We start from the raw sequence: 23,123 nt of genomic DNA on the forward strand, positions 1-23,123 counted from the left end.
TCCAGTCAAGTTTCACCCACCCCAGTCCTCCCTTATCCGCCAAGGGGTTTCTGCCTTGCTAATCGGCACAGGGAGCTGGAAACTAATTGCAAAATTTATTTGAGGGCTTTAGGGGCTGGGGAGATTCATAAGGGCACTTCTTGTTTTGGAGCTGTGGGTCTCTGGCCTTGGCAGGGGCATGCATTTTGAGGGGCCGACGTGGGGGCTGAGAAAGGGCCACGGAAAGCAGGGCAGGGACGCCCAGCCTCGTCCAACCTGGCAGGCTCAGCACAAGCTGCCACAGCGACGGGAAAGCAGGGTGCACAGCAGAGGAGGCCAGGGAGCTGGGGCCAGCTTCAAGGGTTGCAGCCGGGACAGGGCAAGGAGGGACAGGGCCCTGAGGACGGGCTCATCAGCGCAGGCCGTTCCAGAGACCTGGGCACCCTCCCGGGTTTAGCCATATTCTGCCCACAGTGCCAAAGGCCCCTGCACTTCACCTCATGGTGTGGAGGAGAGGCACAGGTCTCTGGATTGTAGCAGGACACTCAGAAATATGACCCGGCCTCCAGCCCCGCCCAACCTCGGGGTACTGGGGACTGGTATCTGGGGAAGAAACCTACCCTCAGGATCTCTACTCAGTCCTCCAATCCACCCCTGCCCTCTGGCACACACACCCTGGAAGAGTATCCGGGAGACTGGGAAACAAAAAGGCAAAACCCTCTTGATTACACTCTTGCAGTAATGTCCCAGCCAGCGGTGGGAGGCGGACTGTACCAAAGCCCTTCCTTGTGGGGGGAGGCAGAGCGTGGGGAGAGAAGGCCGACTGTAGCAAACTCCAGGACCAGAGCTGCCTCTGCAGAAGCGAGATGGGTTGAGGGCCAGGGAGAGGTCTTTGGCTCTCACCAGTGTCCAGCTTTCCTCTAAAGCCAATAGCCCCTGCCCAATTTAGCAAACCCACTTTTTTCTAGTGTCACAAACACAAGGCTCCCCTCCCCTCCACCCGGATCTACAGACCCGCTCTCTTTCCCCCACAGGTGCTCACTTAACTTCCCTTGCTTCTGATTCCAGGACAGGGGGAGGGAGGACATCAAGGCCTCCCAGGGAGCCCCGACCTCCTCCCCTGACCTGCGCTGTGCTTCAGCCTCTAGGACAGAAGCTGGGAGCAGGGAAAGGAAGGGATGGCTGGCAGCCACCTCCTCAGGGCACTCTGGGTGGCAGGCAAGTGCCGCGGCCGGTGAGGGCCACCTCCTAAGCCAGGCCCTGCCCGTCCCACGCACAGCTGCTAGCTCGGGCTGGGCCTCAGCTGGTGGCTCAGGTCTGCTTGGCCTGCAGCATCTCGATGAGCAGGTTGTTACGCGGCATCTCATTGCCCAGGTGCTTGTGGTACAGGTATTCCTTGGCCTGCACACTCAGGGCCCGCACCTCCACCAGGCACAGCAGCAGCTGCTGGAACTTGTCCCCGCAGTGCGGGTAGTGGCACAGCGTGTAGTCCAGCAGGGCCGCGTTCGCCTTCTCTTGGGCATCTTTCACCAGGCTGTGGTTGTTCAGGAATTTCACGTCTGCGGAGGGAGGCGCTCCATCACCCTCTTGTCCCGCCCCGTCCCATCCCCATCCCTGTCAGGCTGGGTCCATGCTGACACTGCTACTTCCAGCAGCCCCTTCCCTGAAACCACCAAAGCCGAGGGCATTGCCGTAACGGGACCCTTGTCACTGTATCGCCACCACTAAATTGTCACCTCAGCTGAGACACCGCCACCATCACTGTCATCCAAACAGACTTCCCTGTGCCTTCCACCAACATGGCCACCTCTGCTGTCAACAGCCAAAACAGTTACGGCTATCAGCGTCACTTGTACCATTGCTGCCACGATGGTGACAATGGACACTGATGACCACCAGGAACCCATGCCAACCTCCCCAGGTGCGCCTCGGGGTGTGCCATTTGAAACATGCAGTCGGTTTCTCATCTGTGGAATGGGGTGACAACAGTCCCTGCCAGACTGTCTCGAGGATGCCAGGCATGGGCTCAGAGGAATGCTCAGGGACACGTTGTGACACATGATGAGACCCAAGGACTGGACCCCGGCAGTAGTAGTCACAACACTCTGGGTTCCCCCGTGACAAAGCAAGAACTCAGCACCCCAAGGAGCACCCTTTAGGGCCATGGGGCACACAGTGTTCGCCACAGCAGGGTGCAAACTACCAAGGGCGTGACCTGGACTGTCATGGAGGTCGCGCCCCGGGGTAAACCACAAGGCCAGCCAGGGAGAACACCACCAGGTGGAGGCGGACCAGAGGGAAGGTGAAGCGCATGCGCAAGATCTACAGCGCCGCTCCGCGCAGTAACTCGGGTCCCAAGCCGCGCTCAGGGCCTGGGCGCTGGCCTGGCATGCGGGAGGCGCTGGGTTCCATTTCCACGATCATGCCGGTACGTGTGGCAGATCATTATGGAAGATCCTGGCAGATAGGCAAGAACGATTTCCGGTGAGAGGGACAAGGGTTTCGGCTGTCACTGCAGACAGAGCGGCAGGAGTTTATCTCGCACTGGAGTCCACTCAAGACCCAAAAGTGAGCCTGGCGTGGTGGCACATGCCTGTATCCCAGCATCTGGGAGGCTGAGACAGGAGGATCCCAGTAAATTCAGTTTGAGGCCAGCCTAGGCTACATAGTGAGTTCCAGGCCAGCCTGAGCGACATCATGGCCCTGTCTCAAAAACAAAAATAGAGCCAGGTATGGGGGCAACTACCACATCGACAGGCACCCAGATTCCAAAAACCATCACGGAGGGCAGTGACCCTGTGGACACCCGGCCCACTCTGACCCCAGCACCCTCCTCCTCCAGGAGGGAGGAGTAGAGACAGCAGCAAGGGCTGGCTTCTCTTCCCCAAGGCTTTGTCGCATGCACCTTTCAGGCTTCCCAACCCCTAAACTGACCTTCTGGCAGTGCCCTGCCCGCCAGGAGCCCACGGAATCAGCCCCTGGCCTGGTCCCAGCCTGGCTTCCAGGGGAGTTGGCTTCCAGGGGCTCAGCAAGTGGCCATCTAACCCTCCCTCTCCACCAGCGGCCCGGGCCTGCTGCTCCAGGGGAGTCTCTGTCCCCTAATCCCTCCTAACACCCATTGCGCCAGGAAAGCTTGGCGCCCCTGGCAACCCTGATCCCCCACCGCCCCCGGTGCGCCTGCAGAGGCCTGTGTTGTCCAAAGTTGGATTTAGGGAAACCCGAGCTGGACCCAGGTCATATGGCAGGCCTCCTCACCTTCCCTCAGGAAAGTGAGCCAGGGTCGTTTTCCTTCTCGCTCCCCAGGGTCACCGTAAGCCTTCAAGGCACCTTTGTACCAATGCAGAGGTACAGCTAGATTTCAGCTCCCAGCCCTTTCCTGCCTTGGAACCCTTGTGCAGTGAACAACCCATTCAACGGTTCCTGGCAGCCCTCCTCACTTAGCTGGCCAGAACAATCAAAGGGAAATCTTAGGAAACTATCTCGATGGCTGAACTCCTAGAAGCAAACGGTGCCTATTTGCTCCATCCCAGCCTCGACCTGTCCACATCAATCATGTCTCTTCTGTCCTCCCTTCTCCTGGGGCTAGTAGGCAAGTATCCTAACACTATCTCCTGACAGTTCACCATGGAGGACCAGAAAAGGACAGGGATCACCTCAAGGCCACACAGCAGTGAAGGGGCCAAGAGGAAGAGTGGGGGGTGGGGAGGAGCGGCTAGAAGCTGCAGGGGTGGGTGGGGCCCAGGGAGGACTGGGGCCTAGGCTTTACCAGGATTTACTGTTCTCAGCAACAGCATGCCAGGGACGGCAGGGGGTGGAGAGGCATGGGGGTGCAGGACAAGGACAATTTCAGGGACAGACCCTCCCCACACCCTCTGCCCCTGGCTCCCCAGAGACTGAGACCCCCTGTGGACTTATGAAGTCACATGAAGCCACAGGGCGGGGGATGCAGGCGTAGTCCTGGGGGCTTTCACCCCACAGCTGGGATCCCGTTTCCTTGCCACCCACTAGATACCTTGCACTCCTCATCTAATCCTCACAGAAGCTCGAGTGGCAGAGAGGCACCCCGAGGCTCAGAGTGCCAGGGCAGGCCTGAGCTACACAGCGGGGTTCAGCCAGGTCTCCCGGGCTCCAGAGCCTAAGCCCACCACAGTGGGTGGACAGCACTGGGCATCAGTGCCAGCTCAGCCACACCTGGAGACAGGACCAGCTTCACACCCAATCTGACATACACCTGGGGCCTCAGGGTCCCTGGAGAGGCTGCTGTAGGCTCCGGACTCAACGCCACCCCTTCACCTCAAGCCCCTGATGGGTCAGGAGCACGTTATGCAGATTTTAAGGGGCGGGACATCTCAGACATTGGGTGCCTGCCTTCTCTCCTCAGACACAGCAGGGACTCACGAACACCAGGAGACACTGCTCACTCTGCTGGGGCTTCCAATCCTGCTCCACCACCCGCTGGGAAACCCTGTGCAAGTCACTTCCCCTCTCTACTGCCTCAGTCTCCCAGCATCTGCAAAATGGGGATAAACGAAATCTGTGCCCCGTAGGCAGCCGGGAGCTAGGCCTGCCCCATGTGCCCAGCTCTGATTGCAAGCACTGTGGGGTAGGAGCGCGAGGTGGAGCTGCCCGTGTCCCCAGCCTGCTCAGTGCCCCAAGTCCCAGAGGTGGGCGGTGGGCGGTGGGCAGTGGGCAGGGCCGGGCGATGGCACCCCACCTCAGGGAGCCGCCCGCCAGCGCTGCGGAGCTCTGAGGCCCCCAGGATCTCAGAAAAGCCCCCTTTTCACGGTTTAATTGAATATTTGAATAATCCTTTCATTCCAGCGAGGCATAAAGAATGTTGTCCCAATAGCGGTGACTCAGGCAGGCGCCCCCGCGCACAATGGCCCCTCGAGTGCCGCTGCTATTGAGGCCGCCTTTTGTTGGCGGGGAGCAGTGGGTAAATTGCAAACGCTTAAGGGAATGCTGCCGCGGCGCCTCAATGGAAATCAGGAAATCGAATGTTAGGTCAATCCATTAAGCTTCGATTAAGTCCTCGGCGGAACAATGCCCGCCGGGCCCATCTTCATAAACACCGCGATTGCCAGGAGAGAGGCACTAATTTTAATTAAACCTCCTTACCTGCCGCCGCGCCGCCGAGGCGGCTATTTAGACTCCAAATGGCACCCTTCTGCAGAGGCGGCAGGAGGAGAGCGCGCGGGCGCCGGGCGGTGGGCTGGGTGGGCGACAGGCAGCCCCACCCCGGGAGGTGCCCCGCCCGCCCGCCCGCGGGGCCCCGGCACCCCACTCTGGGCTCCCGGTTCCCTCGCAGCCTAGCTGTGGTGGCCGGGTGGGATGGTGTGAAGAACACTCGGTTCCAGACTCAAATCCGAGCCACCCCAGGCCCGTCCGGCCTCTTGCGGGGCTCCCGTCGCCCTCCTGCCTTCCTTTACCCAGGTGACAGTGGGGAGGGCACTGATAAAACGCAAATCAGATCCTGCTGCTCCAGCTTCTGGTCCATCCCCAGGGAAAGTTCAAGGAACTGGGCCTGGCGTCCAAGGCCTGGCTCAGCTCAGCCTGTCCCAACCCGGAGCTCTCAGGGCTCCCCAGCAACCTGTACAAAACAGCTTTTAATGCTGCTGCTGTCTGTGTTTTAGCCAGAACACTTCTACTCATACTGCGACACCCCGCTCAGATTCACCTCACCCTAGAAGCCCTCCTGGATAGCTGAAGTGGAATTGGCCGGTGCTGACTCTCCTGGCCTATTCAGTCCCCTCCAAACCTGAAACATGCCCTCCAAAAACATGCAGGCAGGCAACTGTGAGCCACCAAGGCCCCACAGGGCAGCCAGTGCCAGGCTGGGACTATCACTCCCAAGTACCAGGGTTTCATGGAAGAGGGACCATGCTCTTCAGAGGGTGCCCAGATGGAGTCCAAGCCTAAATGGGCCCTCTTCCACTGCCCCTCCTCAGATCCCACAGTGGCCCCTGACAAAGTCAGGTCAAGAATTATGACCGAAGCCAGTGTGGAGGAGCATGCCTGTAACTCCAGCATGGTGGGAGGCTGAGGCAGGAGGATGGCAAATTCCAGCCCAGCCTGGGTAATTTAAGCAACTTAGACCCTGTTTTAAAACTTAAAAAAAAAAAAAAAAAAAAAAAAAGAATAGAAAAGAAAGAGCTGGGATATAGCTCAGTGCAAAGGCTCTGGGGCCTGGCCTCCATACAATGAAAAACCAAAAAAAAACGCCCCATGCTATCACCCAAGGCCTCCAGATCCCACACTCCAATTCCTCCAAGCACCACTGCCCACCCCTCTAAATTCGACACCTTCCCCATCTCCTGTCACCCCCAGTTGCACACCAATCCTTCCTAGGTGACCCACGAAAGCCTAGTGTACACAGCACATGGATGTACATGGAGATGTACACATGGGCCCCCAGGGACCCCAGCCACGCAGCCTGCAGCTCTGGCCTGTGCGGGGTTCACAGCCTGAAGCTCAAGGGACACGGGGCACACGTGGGGGTAGCCTCTCAGGCTCAGGCTGGAGGAGCCCTCGAGCTCAAAGTGGCTCCCCAGCTCTGGCCCTCCCCACTGTGTCACCCCTTTGGGACCCTGCAGGTGGCAAGAGACAGCTTGTCCTGCCAGTCAGGGATGCACCCACTGTCCCCCACCCGCAGTCCCACGGGCACTCCAGCCCCACCACACTGGACACCCACATTCCACTCTTCAATCCCTTCTCCTCTGCTTCCCACACCTCCCACTCCCCCACTCTCTGGTAGGCACCCCCTTGTCAGACTGACTGCAATGGCAACTGCCACAGAGACATCTCAACCCTGCCCCCTTAGGTGAGAAGCTCTCCTCTCTGCTGAGTCTCCTATCCCCTATCACTCCTCTGCTGTAAGATTTCATCTACCCAGAAAACTCTTACTTATCCTGCAGGACCCTGCTCAAAGAGCCCTCTTCTAGGAAACCTTCCAAGCCAAGCTCTTGGTCATCACCCCACCTCCTTGAGCCACACCTATTTCTCTGCACCAGCCCTAAACCCAGGGCTGCGGGTGTCTCCCAAACGGAGAGCACCTGGAAGCAAGGATCAGACTCATGTGTGCAGCATCACTGGACACAGGGCAGTGTGGTTGCTGAGCCCACAGGAAGCCTGGAGGCTTGGGGGTGCAGGCTGGACAAGTGGCAGGCAGGCATGGAAGGATGCGGCAGGTGGGCTGGGCTCACCCTCTCCCGGTTCCCTGCTTTCTTCCCCTTCTTCTCCCTTGTCCCCCTCCTCCTGACCGTGCCTTTCACCAACCCCTGAATGTCCCTGGGCACAGGATGCTGACGCTGTCACCTCCGTCCCTAGTCAGCTCCGAGGGGCAGGGAGAGGGGTCTGTTTGTTCTGTGTCCTTCCCGAGGGCCTTGCATGTGCAGACCCCACAAACGTCTGCAGGATGGATGGGTGATGAGTGAATGGGCAACGGTATCTGGGCGCACAGAGCTCAGGATCAGAAGGTGGGTGCCTGTGGGTCGGGGGTTACAGAAAGCAGGGCGTGTAGGTGGGAGCTGGGGGAGAGAAAGCAATTTCTGTGCGGGTGGGACAATCTGGGGTGGATGCTCAGGAGGGCTCCTCGTCCACACCCCACAGCCCATGCAGGGCAAGTCTTGGATGGGCCCCAGGCCCTCGGGGCGCCATGACAAAGCCCTGAGCTCTGGCAGGTAGCAGCCATCACCCCTGCCCAGCCCTGGTCAGAGCCACTCACCGAGGCTGAGGAGGATGAGGAACTTGAGGCAGACGAACTCCTGGCGGTCCAGCTGCAGCGCATGCAGCTGCAGGACCAGCTCCTGTGCCCGCAGCACCAGGCTGTGCAGCAGCGAGCCAGCCTGGGAAGCCACCACGCTCAGCTCCACCTAGGCAGCAAGAGGGTCAGAGAGTCAGAGGCCAGGCACCAGGAGACGGGCTCGAGCCAAAGGCACAGCAGGAAGCTCTGATCAGGGCCCCGGCATCCAGGGTGCCCACAGCCCTACAGCTGGTCTGGGTCACCCCTGCTAAGGGCCCCCAGGCTCTCCCCACAGATGGCAGCAGGTGACACCAGGCAGGTGGGCACCTGGGGGGAGCAGACTGCCACCAGGCCCAGCAAGAAAGAGGACTTCTGGCTGCACACCTGCCCTGCACACTGGTTCTCAGCGCCTGGTCCCAGCTCATACGCATGCACAGACGCATCCACAGGGTTGCTGCTGCGCCATGCAGCAAAGGGCACCATCTGCTCACACCCACCCCACTGGCCCTTGGATGGTCATTTGGCAATGTGGGCACACGCCTACGCGTGTATGCCGGCTTGCAGCATGGTGATCCGCACTTGGGTGTACAGAGTGGTCTGCACAATAAAACACAGGTGTGTACGTGCACAGGACACCTGTGTGGCCACAGGGGCTTGGACCCATGCATGGACACTCATCTTGGACTCCCCACACTGGCACTTGAAAGTGTCCCAAAGTTACTCTCCTAGGACCAATGTCCCTGCCTCCTGTCCCCTATGGCCGGAGCCATTAGGGTGAGAAGTGACAATGAGAATGGCAGGGAAAAGAGCCTTGGTCTTCCGCCAACAAGGGAGACAGACCCTGGTCCCCACCACCTCCTTCTTCCCCCGCACGAACTCTAGCCAGCTGGGGGCCCTCCCAGCTCCCTGCCTCTGAGCCAGTGCAGCCCCCACTTCCTCCCATCCTGCCTCCTCCTGCCTCCGCCCACGTCTCCCACCTCTGTCCCTCCATACTCCCTCCTCTCAGGGGCCCAGGTTCCCGCTCTGGCTGTGCAGCCTCCTGCGCACTCATTCATTCACGCATTCACTCAGAGCCACAGGCCGCAAGGCGTGGCCGCTACCTCCAGCCAGCCCTGCGGCTTCATCTCCCTCACCCCAGGCCCCTCGCAGAGCCTCGCTCTGCTGGCCCCACTGTGTGTCACCTTATTCTACCAATTCTGATTTTTCTTTTGGATCCATCCTTAGGAGGCCCATGGTCACCCAAGAGCCTCCGTGGCCATCTCACACCACAGAAGACCCCCAGGCCAGGGCTGGCCACACAGAGTCTTGGCCTGTGGATGTCTCCTGAACTTGGGGGATTCAGGACACCTGGAGCCAGCCTGGCGGAGGCTGGGGACCAAGTCAGGGTTGGGAGTTCTGGAAGCAGGGTTGGTCACCTCCTGCCCGGTGACCAGCAGGATGCTGCCCTCCTTGCCGTACTGGACCTGGCGGTAGATGTGATCAAACACCAGCAGCTCACTCCAGCAGTTCTGTAGCAGGGTCATCTGGTCGGCCACCTGCAGAGAAGGGCCACACACAGTCCAGCTGGAAACGGCCTCCCTCTTTCCCCAGCACTCAAATCAGAAACAGCCCAGTTTGCGACGCAGGGGAGTGGCCCGCCTGCCCCTTTGCCCACTTCATCAGGTGTGGCAGGAGGCCAGCAAAACAAGGACAGGCGCACCAGAGGTGCTTGGGGCCCCAATGCACCTGGCCTCAAGCCCTGTCCCACCCTTCCCAACGTGCATGACCTCGAGCGAGTCTCCAGCTTCTCTGCACCTCAGCACTCTCATCTGGGAAGTGGACCAAGTGGTCTCACTGGCGCTCAGGAAGAGAGAGTGGCTAATGACCCCGAAGCACTCAGGAAAGGCGATTCTTCTTATTAACGTGGTGGTGCGCATTTGGTCTGGGGTTATAACTTTGGCAGCCACAACCACTCCAAAAGGAGCCATGGTTGGAGGGGCACACAGAGGGCTCCACTGGGCCGACTGCAGGGATTTCAGGCCCAGAGAAGACTGGAAAGCCAACCTGTTCTGTGGGCAGATGTAACAGGGGTGGTTGGTGGAGGGCAGTGGCTGGACAACTGAAGTGGGAACAATCCTGAAGAGGGCACCCAATAGGGCTGGGGACAGCCCCTGTGCAGTGTCCTTGGGCCTGTGGGGTCACTGCATTCTAACATAGCTACAGTAGACATCTTTTTGTTTTATTTTATTATTATTATTTTTTTGTACCAGAGATTGAACTCACGACCTTGCGCTTGCCAGGCAGGCGCTTATACTACTGAGCTAAATCCCCAGCCCTTATTTTTTGTTTTTTTTAAGACAAGATCTCATTCTGTAGTTCTAGCTGATCTTGAGCTTACTATGTAGCCCACGCTGGCTTTGAACTCGGGGTAATCCTGCCTCGGCCTCCTGAGTGCTGGGATTACAGTTGTGTGGCACCACACCCAACAGAGGTGAACACTTGTGACAATGGCAGATTCTGCCAGAACCACAGAGAGCCAGGGACTCCCTGCCCAAGTGCTTCCTTTTCAAATGAAGAATGTGGTACCCAGAGAGGGCCAGGGACTTGGGTAGAGCCAGGACAGAGACATGGCTAACACTGCAGGTGCACAATCTCCAGGGACAAACTGAGCCTTTCAGAAGAAAGTGGCATCACAAGTCCTCCTCAGAAGGCGCAGGGCAGACATGGCTGCACTTAGCACCCACAGTCACAGCCAGCCTCGGAGTGAAGCCAAAAGCACTGGCAGACAGTCCTCGCATGGCAGCCACACAGCACCATGGGATTGGTCTAGTTATTGGTCACTTTATGGAGAGCACAAGCCAAGGAATGTCCCAAGCTCGCACCAGTTTGCCTGGCTCCAGAGCCATGCTCTTACCCACCAAGAATGGAAAAAAAAGACCTGGCCCCACTCTTCCAGTCATCCAGGAGTTAGCTATCTCCTGCTGGCTCACTGCCTCCTCCAGGAAGCCCCCTGAAGGCTGATGAGCAGACACAGCTTAGCAGGACAGCCTGCTCCTCCCCAACCCTAACCCAGCAATGCAGCAGCCTCTGGCCCCAGGGAACCTGGCCCAGGTTTTCTTCTATGGCACAGATACCCCACTCCCACGGGGATCCCTGGGGCCTGTGTCTGGGAGGAGCAAGAAGGTGCTGATAGAAATGAGCAGCTGGAGGTACAGCTGGGATATGCCTGCCTCAGCCTACCCAGCCAGGCCCACCAGGAAGCAGAAGGAAAGCCTCCCATCTGTCCTGCCTCACCACGACCTCTCCCTGGCCCAGAGGCCCACCACTGTCAAACAGAAACCCAGCCAGGGAACCCCTATGCCCCAACTGGCCTCGCCCACCCCCATGCAGCTGAAGCACAAGCCTCCCCCCTGCCCCCGGGATGGAGGCAGGGCATGGGGAGCGCCTACCCTTGGGAGCTTGTGCCTCCCCTCCCCCAGTTACTGCTCACCTAACGTGACACGCAGCCACATGTCCCATTTTGGGGGACCCTGGGACCCAGGTGGCAGGTGCCTGCCCCAGGCTCAGTGTAGACAAGGAAAACTCAGGTCCACCTTGTATGACCCAGACGGAGGCTGCATGGGGCTGGGCTCTGCCCCTCACCCACGGCAAGCCTGGGGCAGACACCCTCGTGCCCACACTGGAGGAAGGGGTAGGAGAGGGGAGATAAGGCGGAATTAGGAGATAATCGGGCTGAGCTTAGGGAGAAGCAGAGGGGTCATAATGACCCGGCTGGCCCAGCTCTGGGAGCAGACACTGTCCAGGACCTCAGGGGCCCACGGGGCAGCCACAGCAGAGAACTGCGGGGTGGTGCCCGAGCTCAGACACCGTGCTCCATGCAAGCCCCCAGCCATCACCTCGTCCTCCTCAGCCTTCATTTCCTGCTCTGCACAATGGGAGAGTTTATCCCTCCCTCTCTGGATGACAGAAAACATAGAGCACCCCAACGGGCACCTATGGTCTGCCCTCCCAGGGTTGCTGCCCCACTTGTCATCCAGGCAAACTTTCCTGCCTTCTGGGAAAGACAGGTGGACACACAGATACTGCAAATGATGAGCACTGTATGTGCATGCACACACAGACAGACACACACACACACATGCATAACTTTTTTTTTTTTTTTTTGTCTTTGTCATTTTTATCGGTACCAGGATCGAACTCACGACTGCCTGCTTGCAAGGCAGGTGCTTATGCCGCTGAGCTAAATCTCCAGCCCACACATGCATAACTTTTTATTGCACAAAAACTCAGAGGGCTGCAGCTCCTAATTATCTCTACAGGAAAGTGGGTGACCAAAAGCCTGCTGAACCCCGGAGAGCTGGTCTCTTCCTCCCAAATATTTCTCCTTACTCTCAAGATGCCTCCTCCCTGCCATCAGGCCCCCTGTCACCCTGGGGACAAGGACATTTGCAGTCCAGGACCTGGGGTCCCTACCAGTCTGGCCCAGCCCTCCCACAGGACAGCCACAAATCTCCCCAGAGTCCTGACTCTGCAGCCGGTGTCCAGCTGGGTATTTATGGGAGCCACACCGACCTCTCCCCCAGCCCTGTCCAGGGGAGCTTCTGGGGTCTCATCCATCTGGCAGCCGAAGGCCAGGGGCTCAGTAATTCTCCAGGGGCTGACATGCCACAGGCTGGCCATGGCATTCCCCGGGTGAGTGTCGTGGGACTGCCATTTGTCAGCTGGGATAGACAGGGTTACTGTGCCGTAAAGGGAACTACAGAGCAGGAGAATTAGATCTGTAGCCGGCAGGGGCCTCTGAGGGGACATGGAGGGTAAGCAGCATCATCAGACACCTCCCCTCCCTGGCAACCTTGCCCTCCCTCCTCCTGGCCTGTCCTTTCCGAAACTGTCCAGAGGAGCTGAGTACCCCTGGCTCCTGCCCCGCTGAGCAGCAGGGAAAGGTGAGTTTCTGGCACGGTGCTGCAGGAGCCCAGGGCACCAAGGGCCCAGAATTATGGGGTCCACCATGAACCTCCGCCTGCTCTCTTCCCAGCCAGGTCTGGGCACAGCCTGCAGGTGTGCACTGAAGCGCACAGTGCAGGGTACCATGAGGACAGCACCACAGGCCACCAAGGGCCCTTCCTGGGTGCCCTATGCTGCTCCTGGCCCATCTGAGCTCATGAAACCCTCACAGCAACCCCAGGAATGGAATTATTTAAACTCCTCCCATTTTCTACATGAGAAAACTGAGGCTCAGAGAGGCAAAGTCACCTGCCCCACCGCACATAGCTTCTAAGGAGCGAGGTGGAATTCAGCACCAGGTCTCTCTGACTCTGGTCTTCAGTAATCATTTCTATGCCTGCTCTGATTGTGGGAGGTGGGGACACAGACAGAGGCACAGCAGACTCAGCTGGGGAAGTGGATGAAGGTGGGAAAGGCGCCAGTGGAACCCGGGCCTGGCTAAGACATGTCCCTGACAGTCCAGCTATGAGCCAGCCTGGCCTCCCCTGAGCAGCAAGATGTCATGGGCATCTGCAGGGCCAGGTGGGCATCTGCAGGGCCAGGTGGGCTCCTGAAAGAGCACAGGGCCCCATCATCCTCTGCCCAGGGCCCATTCCCACTCCACACTGACTCCACCAGCTCTCTAGTCTGTCTCTTGGGGCCACCATTTCTGGGTCCCTGCTTGTGCTCTTTCCACTGCCTGGAATGCACTTAACCTTCTCTCAATGCCTCTGGCCCCATCCCCTGCTCTGACAGCCTGGGCACCCTGCACTGGCATCACCTACGCATGTCTGTCTTCTGTTTTAGTCTGGCAGCTTCCTGGGTCCAGCTCGTCCTGGTGTCCCCAGCCTAGCACTACCATGTGCGAGAAGCCAGAAGCAGGAAAAAACACTCAGCAAACATGGGACAAAAGCCCTTCCCATCCTGTGTGAAACCGCTAGACACCAGGAAGGCAGCCAGAGGAAGTGCCCTGCCTCTGCATCCAGGGTCTGGAGGCTGGGAATGGCTTGCTGCTCCTCCCCTTTGCACAGGGTCTCCATGGGAAGTCAGCAGGGGAAGCTGGCAACCACCCTTCAGGCCTTGGGGTCCTCAGCCCAAGTGGCATAGAAGGCAGGGGAGCGTCCAATGCCTGCCTTCCACCCCATCGGTAAGCTGGGCCCGGAGAGGGCCAGTGGGAGGGGTTGGGGTATAGACATATATGGTGCCCAGGCCTCAGCCACGATAGGCTCTCCACAGTAGTGCTGAAGCAACCACCAGTAGTGCCCAGCTCCCAGAACCCCGACAGCCGCAGGGACCCTATGTTGCCCTAGGTCTCACAGTGTCCGAGGCCCACCTTGTTCCCCCTCTCTGCCAACCAGGGTGCACGGGGCCCCTGGCCCATCTGGCAGAGAGCCCAGTGGAAGCCCAGGTCTGGCTGGCATCAGTACCTACAACGGTGCTCAAGGCTGCTATGGCTCTACTGCTTAGAGCAGCCTTAATGAAAAAGACCAGGGATCCCAGGCTGGGCGTGGGATCGCAACTGCAGCAGGCCAGGTCAATGGGCCTTGGCCAGAGATTTAAGGCTGCTGGGAGGCTTCACAGGGAGCCAGGGGACCGAAGGGACAGCTCTCAGGTCTCTGGACCTATGCCCCTCTAGGGGAGGTGGAAGGAAAGTTCTTTCCTATGTCTGGCCTCAGTTTCTCCTCCTGTTGTCCTGCTTCCTGTAGTCTCAAGCACCTTACTCCTGGAGGAAAATGGCTTTGAGGTAGAGGCCACTCAACTGGCCACTGCACTCCCCCTGCACACATACAAACACACACACACACACACTGAGGCAACTACCCTACACCAGAGATGGTGCAGGCCAGCAGGATCTTTCATCCCAGCTGGGGAGGAGGGGGCTCACACATGTCCCAAACTCAGACCAAGCGGCAGGTCTCTGACATCTGAGGCTGACGGGACTGGCAGGCTCCCTGAATGGGAGGACAGTGTAGGCTGGATCCCCTCCTGACACTGGGCTGGGCTTCTGATGGATAAGATAAAATCCAGGTAGTTCTTTCAGGGATCCTAGGGTTTCAGGAAAAGAGAGGGGTGCCCAGAGAGACTCGGACCAGAGACTGTTTGAAAACCCGGAAATAAGCCAGGCAAGGTGGCACACACCTGTAACCCCAGCTCTCTGGTAGGATGAGGCAGGAGGACCACAAAACAAATTTGAGTTCATCCTGGGCAACTCAGTTACTTAGTGAGATCTTGTCTCAAAATAAAAGGGGATGGGGACGTAATCTCAGTACCAAAACAAAATACAATCAGAAGCAGAGACAAGCAAAGGGGTGGGGAGGAGACGACAGAGGCAGAGGCAGAGATCAAAGAAGCAGAGGCAGTGAGGCACAGAGGAGGGAGAGGGAGGAACAGGAGTGGGCCGGGCTCAGAGGGGCACCGGGAGGCTTCAAGGGACCAGGAAGGCTCCTGAGCGTCCTAGAGGGGCCTCCCTGCCCAGCACCGGCACCACCGGAAGCCCTTCGGAGGCAGAGTGTGGGCTGCCGAGAGGGTGCAGGGCCGGCCGAGTGGGCGGAGAAGGACTCACCTCCAACTCCTTGAACACCATGCAGCGGCGCGCCCAGTCCACGATGGAGATGAAGGTCTGGTCCGCCATTCTGCACAGGAGGCTGAAGGGTGCTGGCTGGTCGGGGCGGCCCTTGGCTGGCTCCTGCAGGCAGCCCACGATTCGAGCCCGCACCTGGTCCTCCTCGGGCTCCAGCTGCAGCAGCTGCAGGATGAGCTCAGGCACGCTTGGGCCGCCTGAGAAGGGCTCCGGGTAGCCGTAGGGTGGCCCGGGCTGCGGCGGGCTGGCATAGGGCTCTGGGTACTCAGACTTGATGGCCCGGCCGGGGAAGGCAGGGTAGAGGTAACCAGCCAGTGGCCCGTGGGTGCCAGGCACAGCCATAGGCAATGCAGGGGCTCCAAAGTCGCCCAGGGGCCCGGTAGGTGGCCCAGATGCCAGGCCCTTGGGCTCTGGCGCTTGCAGGGCAGGGGGCAGCATGTAGTCCGGAGGAGGAGGGGGTGGGGGGGGCACCCCCACTGGGGGTCCTGTCTCCAGCTTGAAGCTGTTGGCGCGGATCTGTGCTTTCTTCTGCTGCTTCAGCGCCCGGTCCCGCTTGTACATGGGCCCAAACTTATTCCTGCCACCCCGCATGCGGTCAGCTCGCACGGCTGTGGGCAGGAGCAGAGGGCCACACTTAACTTCCACCCTGCCCTACGCAGATCTTCCCAAACAGATCTGGGCCGCTCCCCTGCTCCCACTGCCTGAGTGAGCAGGCGAGGTCCATCTCCTCAGCCTGGCATTCAGGGCCCCACTCCACTTCCCGGTGGTGAGGCCTGCAGCCCTTTCCCTCCCTGACTCACTCTACTCCTCCACTGGCACTTCTTCCTCTCCCTGCTCTGATATTTCTTCTTTCACAAATCCATCTTTTTTCCTTGTGCCTCAGCGTCACCACCTCCAGGAAGCAATCCTGGATTCACCCATGCAGAATTTACTGTCCTTGCCCCCAGTGTCTTGCTGAGTGAACTTTCCCCCTCTCCCCCCCTCACACACACATGTAGTTTCTTCTCTTAGGTGGCCGGCTCAGATCTCCTGGGGCTCAGCTCTGGGTTCAGGGGATGGCTCCTGGGAGGAACATAGTGGCAGGAACAGGGTCCTGGTCAGCTTAGTTCAAAGAGGGTCGCCGGTATCCAGCTGGTTATCAGCTGATTGCCTGACACTGAGCCGGTTACAACAATGTGGCACTGGCATTGGTGTGAGGCAAAGCTTGGGGCTGGTGGAGGCTTCGTGCTGGGGAAGCAAACTTTCCTTACTAACCAGGTACCCTTCTGCCTGGCCAAGAATATGTCACCACAGGTGTCCCAACAGGTGCATCTCTGCAGCTGGACTGTGGGCCCCCTTTCCTGCCGAGACAGGACGGCAGAGAGAGCAGGAAAGAGGCAAAGGCTGGAGCCTCAGTGATGCACACACCTTCTGGCGGCCACCAGCTTTTCTGGCCCCTCAGGACATAGGGATGTCGGGTCTGTGGACAAGCCAGGGTGTCTCTGAATCCAGAGACCCTGCACTCGGTGCATGGCCTCAGAGACTCATCTCTGTTGTTCAAAAACTGTAGCCAAAACCCACAAAACTTTAACTAACAGCTGTGCTGGTCTCTCCCGATGGTCCCTCTTCCCTGGATGAAAATGGGGGTGGGAGGCAGAGGTGCCCTGGGTCCCCAGCCATGACTCCCACTCCCGACCTGCCTGGCTGAGAACACAACCTGAAGGAATCTCACCCACTGCTCTCGGATGATCTGAGGGACCCTTCAGGTGGACAGACAAGCTGGATAGACAGACTAGACAACAACGTGGACAATAATACAAAACACAGTGATATTAAAAATAGCCAAGTAGGGGCTGGGGATTTAGCTCAGCGGCATAAGCAGGCGGTCGTGAGTTCGATCCCCCGTACCGATAAAAATGAAAAAGACCAAAAAAAAAAAAAAAAAAAAGAAAGAAAGAAAAAAGAAAAAGAAAAATAGCCAAGCTGTGCGGTATTTACCACAAACCAGCACCTTCAGTTTTCTTGCTTTCCCTCAGTCTTTCAAGAAACCCCCAGCAGGCAGGCAGGCAGGCACTACCCCACTTTTTTTTTTTTTTTTCAGATCGAGAATCTATAGCTCACGGAGGTTAAGGAGTGCACCCCTGTCCCCAGTCTACCCGGTGGCACTGGGACTTGCCAGGTAAAGGGATTCAAGCTTTGGCTGCGTGGTGGGTAGTGCTGGGGTGCGGGGTCGGTCGGGGGCGCTGTCTCGTGCTGGGCCCCTTTGGGCAGTGGAAAGCCCCCCTGGGGCTCGGTATTGGATCCTTCGCCCTACCCAGGCCAGCGGCCCGCAGGCATCGCGCTCCCCCAGGCCCTGGGCCCAGCCAGCGCCTGTTTCCTCACTCTCTCCGCTCCTCAAAACATCCGACCCTCCCTCGCGTCCCGCCACAGCTTCGGGCCACTCGCCTGGCCCCAGAAACTTCTCAGGCCACTGTTCTAGCCCCTCGCCCGGCCCTGCTCCCTCCCCTGGCCCGGTCGGAGGTCGCGGGCTGGGCCCACCTTCCAGGCGCATCCCCACCGTCAGGCACTTCTGGAAGCGGCAGAAGGGACAGCGCTTGCGCTGCGTCTTGTCGATCTTGCAGCTCTGGCTCTCGGTGCACGTGTAGTGCTTGTTGTTCTGCACCGTGCGCTTGAAGAAGCCCTGCGGGAGGGGGGGCACGGTGAGCCCGCGCCCCGCGCCCCGCGCCCCCTGCTCCGCCACTGCGGGCGCCGCTCACCGCTCACCTTGCAGCTCTCGCACGTGAGCAGCCCGTAGTGGTAGCCGGACACCTTGTCCCCGCACACCGGGCATAGCTCGTCCAGGTCCTCGTCGTACGAATAGTCCATGCCCGCGGCGTCCACCTGCAGAGGGAGGCGCGGTCACCGCCGGGAACGCCAACGACGACCACAGCGACCTGGCCCGCAGGCCCCGCCGCTCACCGCTCACCGCCCTCCTGGCTCCTCCCGCGCTGCCGCCTCCGCCGCCGCCGCCTCCACGCCCGATCGCCCGACCGCCGGCCCTCGGGTCCCAGGCGCTTCGATCGGATTCGTTTGTCTGAGAACAAAACCCCGATTCTGAGAAAAAACGAGATCGGTTCGGGAACCGAGGAGACAGGCCCAGGGAACCGGGGTCGAGTGGGGAGGCGGCAGACACAGGGCGGCAGGGACGGTCGGGGGGAGCAGCGACGGCGGGCGGGGACCACAGCCAGGGACCCCGACCGACGCTGCTCCGCGGGGAGCGAGCGGGGACAGGGACGCAGGAGGCCGGGTCGGGGCGCCGGGGAGGCGAGGTGTGCGGAGACGGGTGGGCGGATGGGTGGTGGACGATGGCGGGGTGGAGAGACGGCGGAGGGGTGGATGGGTGGCTGATGGCAGGCGGACGGACGGATGGGGATCGGCGGATGGATGGACAACGAAAGAGACAGACCAGAGCCGCGGAGAGACCGAAGCCCGAAGGAAAACCTGGAGAGGGGGATGCAGAGTCAGAGACACGGTGAGAGACAAGGCGAGGCCACGACCCCAGGGACCCCGCGGTGCAGGGGCGCAGAGACTCGGAGAGGAACCCTGGAGAGGGAGGCGCCCGGCCAGGGGGTCGGGCCGCGCAGTGCACCGGCCGGGGGGCCGCGCCGCGAGGGGCGGAAAACAACGGCGCCCGGCTCCAGGTGCCAACGGTGCGGAGCGGCCACCACCGGGGTCCCTGGCCGGGAGGGACAAAGCCAGGGCGCCGCGACGGCCCGGAGAGCTGCGCAGCCCAAGACGCCGGGCACGGGAGGGAGCAGTGACCTCGGCGGACGGCGGGCCCGGGGAGCAGGCGGAGGCAGAGCCGCGGCCCGGGCGCGAGATGCGGCGCGACGGCGCCCCGCGTCTCGCCTGCGCGGACCCCGCACCTCCCTGCGCCGCCGCTGTGAGCCGCACCCGGGCGCAGCGCCGCCCGCGATGACTGCCGCTCGGGCCGGGCGGGGAGGCGGGGGCGCGGGGTGCGCGCGGGGCCTCGGCGCTGCCCACCCGCCCTGCTCTCCCCGCGGCGCCCGAGGCGCACCTGGGACCCGGGCCCTCTGCCGCCACTGCGCGCTGCGCGAACCGGCGCCGGCCGGCGGCCGCGCTATATGGACGCGTGCGGTATCCGGGGGCGGAAGCCCGGCCCGCATCCTCCCCCAGCCCGGCCCGCGCCCTGCCCGCCCCCGCCTGCTCCTGGCTGCACCTTCACCCATCGGCCCCCATCTGTGGCGTACCCCAGGCCCGGGAGTGCCCTGAATCTGGGCAGGTGTCCGCTGGGTGGGCTCAGGGGCGCCTCAGCCACCCGTTGCCCCCTGTACTGTGAGAAGGCAAGCTCCTGCGTGTAGGTCTGGCTTGGTCTCGGCCAGAGCTAAGCTGGGGACACTGGCCGTTTTGCAATGTGGAAGTGGGTGAGGGCAAGTGTGGGGCCGTGGGGGTCCGAGGCAGGAGTTGAAGGCTGAAAACCAGGTTCTAACGTTGCCCAGCCACATTTTCTAACTCGAGTTGGAGGCAAATCTGTCCCTCTCTAGTCCTCAGTTTCCTCATCTGTGAAGTGGGGTGATGGGCACTCTTCTTTGAGGGTAGTTGAGGGTGGGCAGAAGAGTTGGTGGCAAAGCCCTTGACTGACAGGAGAAGGCTCGAACCCCTCTCCATGAGCCATACTTGCATGGGAATCCTGAAAATCCTACTCTGAAAGATTCTGGACACTGATGGAGAGCAGAGTGGGAGGTTGTACCTACAGCCCCCTAAGTCCCCACCTGGGTAGAAGGAAGAGAGCTGGGACTGGAAGACAAAGGGAGCCCTTGGCTGGGATGAGCAGAGCAATTGTCCTGGGCTGGGGAACAGCCCTGGGCTCCTGTTCTTTGGCATAGAAACTGAAGCAGGAAGGAGGACAGCACCTACACCTATCCTGCCTCGGCCCTGGGTCAGAGAGAGCTTGGGACAGTGGGGCCAGCAAGTTTCGGTCCTGTGGTGGCATTTGGAGAATGCCTGGGGTTTTTGGAAAAGGAGCCGATGCCTTGTGTCCTGCCTGTGCCCCCAGAACCCTGCAGATCACCCCACAGCCCATCCCACCATGAGGAGCAAACTCTGCAGCCCCTTGGCTGTGCAAGTTCTAAGAAATCACTTGCTCCTCTTAGACTGTAAAATGGGAAGCAGGCCCTACAGATGGGGTCTTTGAGATGTCATGAACAATCTCGGTGACCTGGGAGGAGAGACAGCCAGAGAAGACTTAGTGGCAAATTCCCCACTCAGCCTCCTGAGAAAGGACAGCAGGCTTGTGTCAGAGCTGGAGATGGGGGCAACTTCTGCCTCTGAATGACACTGTCAGAGAGGAGCCCTCAGGAAGGGACACCCAGAACGCACCCCCTATTGCTGTGGGGGAGTGAAAGAAGATATGGAGCTTCTCTGCAGTAGGGTCCACCGGGGGTCCCAGCAGCACAGACACAAGTCTGACCTGGGGGCCCAGGTGGGTGGGGGCTGGGCTCTGAGCCAGCTCTGCCCCCCTCCCCAGGGCCTTCTGTCCCAGACTGGGAGGCCCATGGCTCCATTGTGCCCCCTCAGTTCCACATAGGGACTCAGCTGCTCACTCAGATGCCCAGGGTCACAACCAGAGACCCTGGCCCACCCACCAACCCGCCTGACAGATGGACGCTGGCGACACACCGCACATACGTGCAGACTCGGCTATCTCCAGAAAGATAGCACACACAGAGCAAAGAGACCCCAAGGCCCAGAGAGGACTCGCAAACATGCACAGCCCACCAGGCTCCAGCCAACACCCCCGGGTGAATACTCAGACACCACTAGACAGCGGGACACACTGGGACTGACCCCACAGGGTCTGTCGCCATAGGCCTAGCTCCTCCCATCAGCTGCCTGAGAAGAAGAGGGGATACCATGCTAGGAGAGCAGGTCTGGGGAGACCCCTGGCCACTTCCCTGCCCAGAGCAGTGGGCACCGGTCACTCCCCAAGGCAGGCAGTGGCCGGCCCCGGCCAGAGGGAGGCACTGAGGGGGAGGCTGGGCATTAGAGGCCTGGGCCCAGGCCCTCACTTACGGAGCGGAAGGAGAGCTCTCACACCGGATGAGGGTGCACGGCGGGCACGGGCTGGGGCAGGGAGGCTCCGGCCGCCCAGGTGGGCAATGGTGGCCGTGGGCACGGAGGAACTCCTTCCCACCACAGTGGGCGGCGGGCGGACAGCAAACTGGCCCTGTCCGTCGTCCTCCTCCTCCTCCCCGCCAGGGGGGGGCTACCGGAGGCCCAATTGGTCTCTGCCCCCACGTGACTCCGCAGGCCTCTCTCTCCTCCTTTGTTGGTGTTTCTCTTCATTTAGATCTATTTTTTTTTCTCTTCTCCTAAAAGGAAAAGAAAAAAAAACTACCCCTATCTATCTGGGGGCCGCGGGTGGGGGCAGAGGCCAAGGCACTCTGAAGGCCTTGGCCAGCTGGCTGCTCCAGGCCAACTGTGGGAGCCCAGAGGCAGGGACCCCATGGAGGTGGGTAGCAGCCTGCTTGTTAGGGACTGGCTGGGAGTGGGACCTGATTTATGGGCTGCTCCCCCACCCGGCCTGCAGCCGGCCTTCTTCCCCCACCCCCATGAATGGCTTCCTCCTTGAGACCTGGCCTAGCGTGGGTCCGGCTCAGCCCAGACATGGGAGCGGAATTGGGGTGGGCAGTGTGGAGGCAGGGGCCTGGATAACCTGGCCAGGTGGACCGACAAGATGGACCAGGTGGATAGGTGGTGGCTTTGGCCTAGTCCTTTACTCTGCCCGAAGGTGAAGGAAGGGCAGAGGTCGGCAGGTGAGCTGACAGATACCTCATACATGCAGTCAACATTGGCTTCTCCGAATGTCACCATTTACCGTGCTGTGGATATTCCCAGGCCTGGTGCAGAAACTGAGGCTGGCTATGCCTGTGGAGCCAGGTGGTCAGATGTGGTGGCCCCAGGCTGCACCAAGTGGTAGCCAGGTCAGGACAGAGCTGGGAGGAGCAAAGGGGATATGGTCAGGAAGGCCAAGCCTTCCCCCCAGCCTGCACTGTTTGTCCAGTCTCCAGGTTGCCCAGCCCTGATTGCTGAGCCCTGTACCTGTTCCATGCTCGACATGCTCCCCTGTGTATTATGTTTTCATCTCCTACTGGGTGTTCTGGGCGCCAGGCACTGTTTCAGCCCAGGGGCTCACGCAGTGAAAGAGAGAGAGAGGAAGCCTGTCCCCAGAGGGCTTACCTCCCAGCCATGCATCCTGATGAGGAGGGGCACAGGGCCACCAAGGGCAGCCTGCTAAGAACCCCTGCTGCACGGTGCTGTGCGCAGCCTACTCCTTCACTTGAGGAAAATGGGAAAATCCGCACAAAACGCTTCACTTGGGATGAGGAGGGTTTTTCTTAATAATCATCAAACCAACTATATTTAAAATGTAGTATGTCTTTCTCCTAATTATGCTACTAATTTTTAAAATCACGAGCATGTAAAAATCAGTTTGCTGGGCCAGGAATTTAGCTCAGTGGTATAAGCGCCTGCCTGGCAAGCACAGGGTTGGGAGTTCAATCCTCGGTACAAAAAAAAAAAAAAAAATCAGTTTACTGCTACTCATAATTTATTCTGATTATATTCTAATTTCACTTACAACATAACACATAATTTATTTTCCAACATGCATGGTCTAATAGTCACATCTTTTTCACCTAACACACGATGTACTTCTTAGGTCCTTGTTTATTTCATTTGATTATTCTTCTATTCTCATTTTTATTTTTTTAGCTTTATCCATTTTAATTCAATGATTTTTTTTGAATTAAGGACTTTTATCACTCATTTACTCATTTGACAAAGAAATATGCCAATAAATATTCCATATCACCAATACGT

The 23,123-nt window shown here is 59.5% G+C and overlaps 1 protein-coding gene across 4 annotated transcripts; it reads right to left on the minus strand.

The window, feature by feature from the left end:
* Positions 1-76: 76 nt before the first annotated feature.
* On the minus strand, positions 77-21,524 carry Nr5a1 (nuclear receptor subfamily 5 group A member 1). 4 transcript variants are annotated; one of them, XM_063227330.1, is made up of 8 exons: positions 21,315-21,524; positions 18,201-18,315; positions 18,006-18,122; positions 17,781-17,922; positions 15,246-15,871; positions 9,184-9,255; positions 7,703-7,850; positions 77-1,538 (listed from the first exon to the last, which is right to left on the minus strand). In XM_063227330.1, exons 3-8 carry the CDS (start codon positions 18,105-18,107, stop codon positions 1,291-1,293), a joined length of 1,338 nt encoding a protein of 445 aa, XP_063083400.1. In that variant the 5' UTR covers positions 18,108-18,122; positions 18,201-18,315; positions 21,315-21,524; the 3' UTR covers positions 77-1,290. The 4 variants fall into 4 exon arrangements, with proteins under 4 accessions (XP_063083400.1, XP_063083390.1, XP_063083377.1 ...); XM_063227320.1 differs by having other exon boundaries at positions 9,136-9,255; positions 18,208-18,315; positions 21,315-21,523; XM_063227307.1 differs by having other exon boundaries at positions 9,136-9,255; positions 21,315-21,523.
* Positions 21,525-23,123: the final 1,599 nt, after the last annotated feature.

This window comes from Cavia porcellus, unplaced genomic scaffold, assembly GCF_034190915.1.
Source record: "Cavia porcellus strain 051 isolate PalLab524CR breed Dunkin Hartley unplaced genomic scaffold, mCavPor4.1 scaffold_1, whole genome shotgun sequence".
NCBI classification, from domain to species: domain Eukaryota; kingdom Metazoa; phylum Chordata; class Mammalia; order Rodentia; family Caviidae; genus Cavia; species Cavia porcellus.

Coding starts and splice junctions, on each gene's coding strand:
- Nr5a1 (XM_063227320.1), bottom strand. CDS start 18,107: ATGGACTATTCGTACGACGAGGACCTGGACGAGCTATGCCCGGTGTGC. Junction 17,923..18,005: donor TCACGTGCGAGAGCTGCAAG/GTGAGCGGTGAG, acceptor CCCCTCCCGCAG/GGCTTCTTCAAGCGCACGGT. Junction 1,539..7,702: donor CCTCATCCTCCTCAGCCTCG/GTGAGTGGCTCT, acceptor CTCCCTCCGCAG/ACGTGAAATTCCTGAACAAC.